At 50.8% G+C, this 1,501-nt stretch overlaps 1 protein-coding gene across 1 annotated transcript in view; it reads right to left on the bottom strand.

Moving 5' to 3' along the window:
* Positions 1–209: 209 nt before the first annotated feature.
* VOLCADRAFT_108588 (uncharacterized protein) overlaps positions 210–1,501 on the bottom strand; it is a gene marked incomplete at its 5' end in the record, with an annotated part of 2,892 nt that continues 1,600 nt past the window's right edge. The window contains 3 exons of the mRNA XM_002959342.1: positions 210–538; positions 611–726; positions 1,230–1,322. Coding sequence (XP_002959388.1) covers positions 676–726; positions 1,230–1,322 — 144 coding nt within the window. The 3' untranslated portion in view covers positions 210–538; positions 611–675. The remainder of the gene's footprint in view (positions 539–610; positions 727–1,229; positions 1,323–1,501) is intronic.

The raw sequence follows: 1,501 nt of genomic DNA, 5'->3' as shown, positions 1-1,501 counted from the left end.
CACTCGACCCGTTCGGGGTCCACTGTAACAATCGCATCTCCCAAAGCCCATGCTGCGAGGCGGACCACCGGAGCTGTAGCGCTTGACATGTTGTTATTACTTATAACGCCTTGAGCACAGCGTTCTATCACCATAATGAGCACCAGAATGCCACTACTTGTTGCTATGTTAATCGGTGCACGCAAGAACGTAAGTACAAAGCCTTCAGTGAAGAAAAGCGTTTGACCGACTCCTCGCTCGGCCGACACCTATTTGAATCTACAGCCAAAAGGAACCTTCGAGAAAGTTCATATCCCTCTCGCACATTATCCAACACAGAAAAAGCAACAGGACGTGATTCTACTCCCACACAGAAGCACGAAAGAAAAAAAAACTACTGAGGACAAAACATAATCCCAAAGTCCAGCGCACACATATACCATCCAAACGCCACCGGCCCCAGCCAGTCACATTATTTCGCAAGGGCGCCAATAAAAATAAAATACACTGCACCCAGGTGCATCCAGGCCCCTCCTTTCTCACAAGCCCGTAGCAGTGGAGAACAGGCGCTGGTTCATCTCCCCCCAATCCCAACCACGCGGGTGCGACCGTGGCGGCAGCGGCGCCTTGGCCAGTAGTCCGTCCTTGAACACCGCCGCCACCGCACCGCCCCCCGGAGCCGCCAACACCGCCACGTCAGCCAACGGATCCAGCCCGGGCCGCAGCAGCAGAAGGTCGGCTCAGTTTCTGAGGCGTGACACGGCGGCGGCAGGGCACCGCACGCATGAGCATGTGCACATGCGCATATATGCGGATATTATATTACTGTTCCTGAAATCCCTCAAACATTTGGGAGGAAATTTTTATTTATTTTCGGAGCTATTACGGCGATTTGGGTTTCTGGGGGAGGAGAGGCTCGTTCGTTCAGGCTCTAGCGTTTTTGTGGAACTGCGATTAGGGTTATATATATTAATTGCTCCGGACAGCGCGCGCCTCATTTATTGCACGATTGAACAAGTTGCGAAGTCACCCTTTTCTTTTCAGGAATTTAAAGCCAAGATATATATCTTCACAATATTTTTTCACTCATGTCAGTCAGCTTGGCCTTTACGGCAATTTTACTGCAGCCGTTACCCCACCCCGCTCTCTCCCACTATGACGTGCTCACAGCATATGCACATCACTGCGCAATAGTGAACTACTAAATATCCATGTAATGTCGTACGTGTGTCGTACATGTACGAACTGACCTTCATCCCGAACAGTGCCGCGCAATTGACGGTGGCCGAGCGCAAGATGGAGGCGGATGGCAGCACACGTGCTCGTAGCTCGAACTCGCCAGCCTAAGGTAATGCACGCGCGCGCATACATATGTGTTCAATACATGGGTTCGCTTTTACACACACACACATACATACACATATACACATACACACACGCTCACACACATATACACGCATACACACGCATACACACGCACACTCATGCACACAGGACGTCAAGATATGTCAGCCATTTGTTA

This window comes from Volvox carteri (assembly GCF_000143455.1).
Source record: "Volvox carteri f. nagariensis unplaced genomic scaffold VOLCAscaffold_167, whole genome shotgun sequence".
NCBI lineage: Eukaryota > Viridiplantae > Chlorophyta > Chlorophyceae > Chlamydomonadales > Volvocaceae > Volvox > Volvox carteri.
Note: the sequence above shows the minus strand (reverse complement) of the source record. Positions and strands in the feature narration are given on the sequence as shown.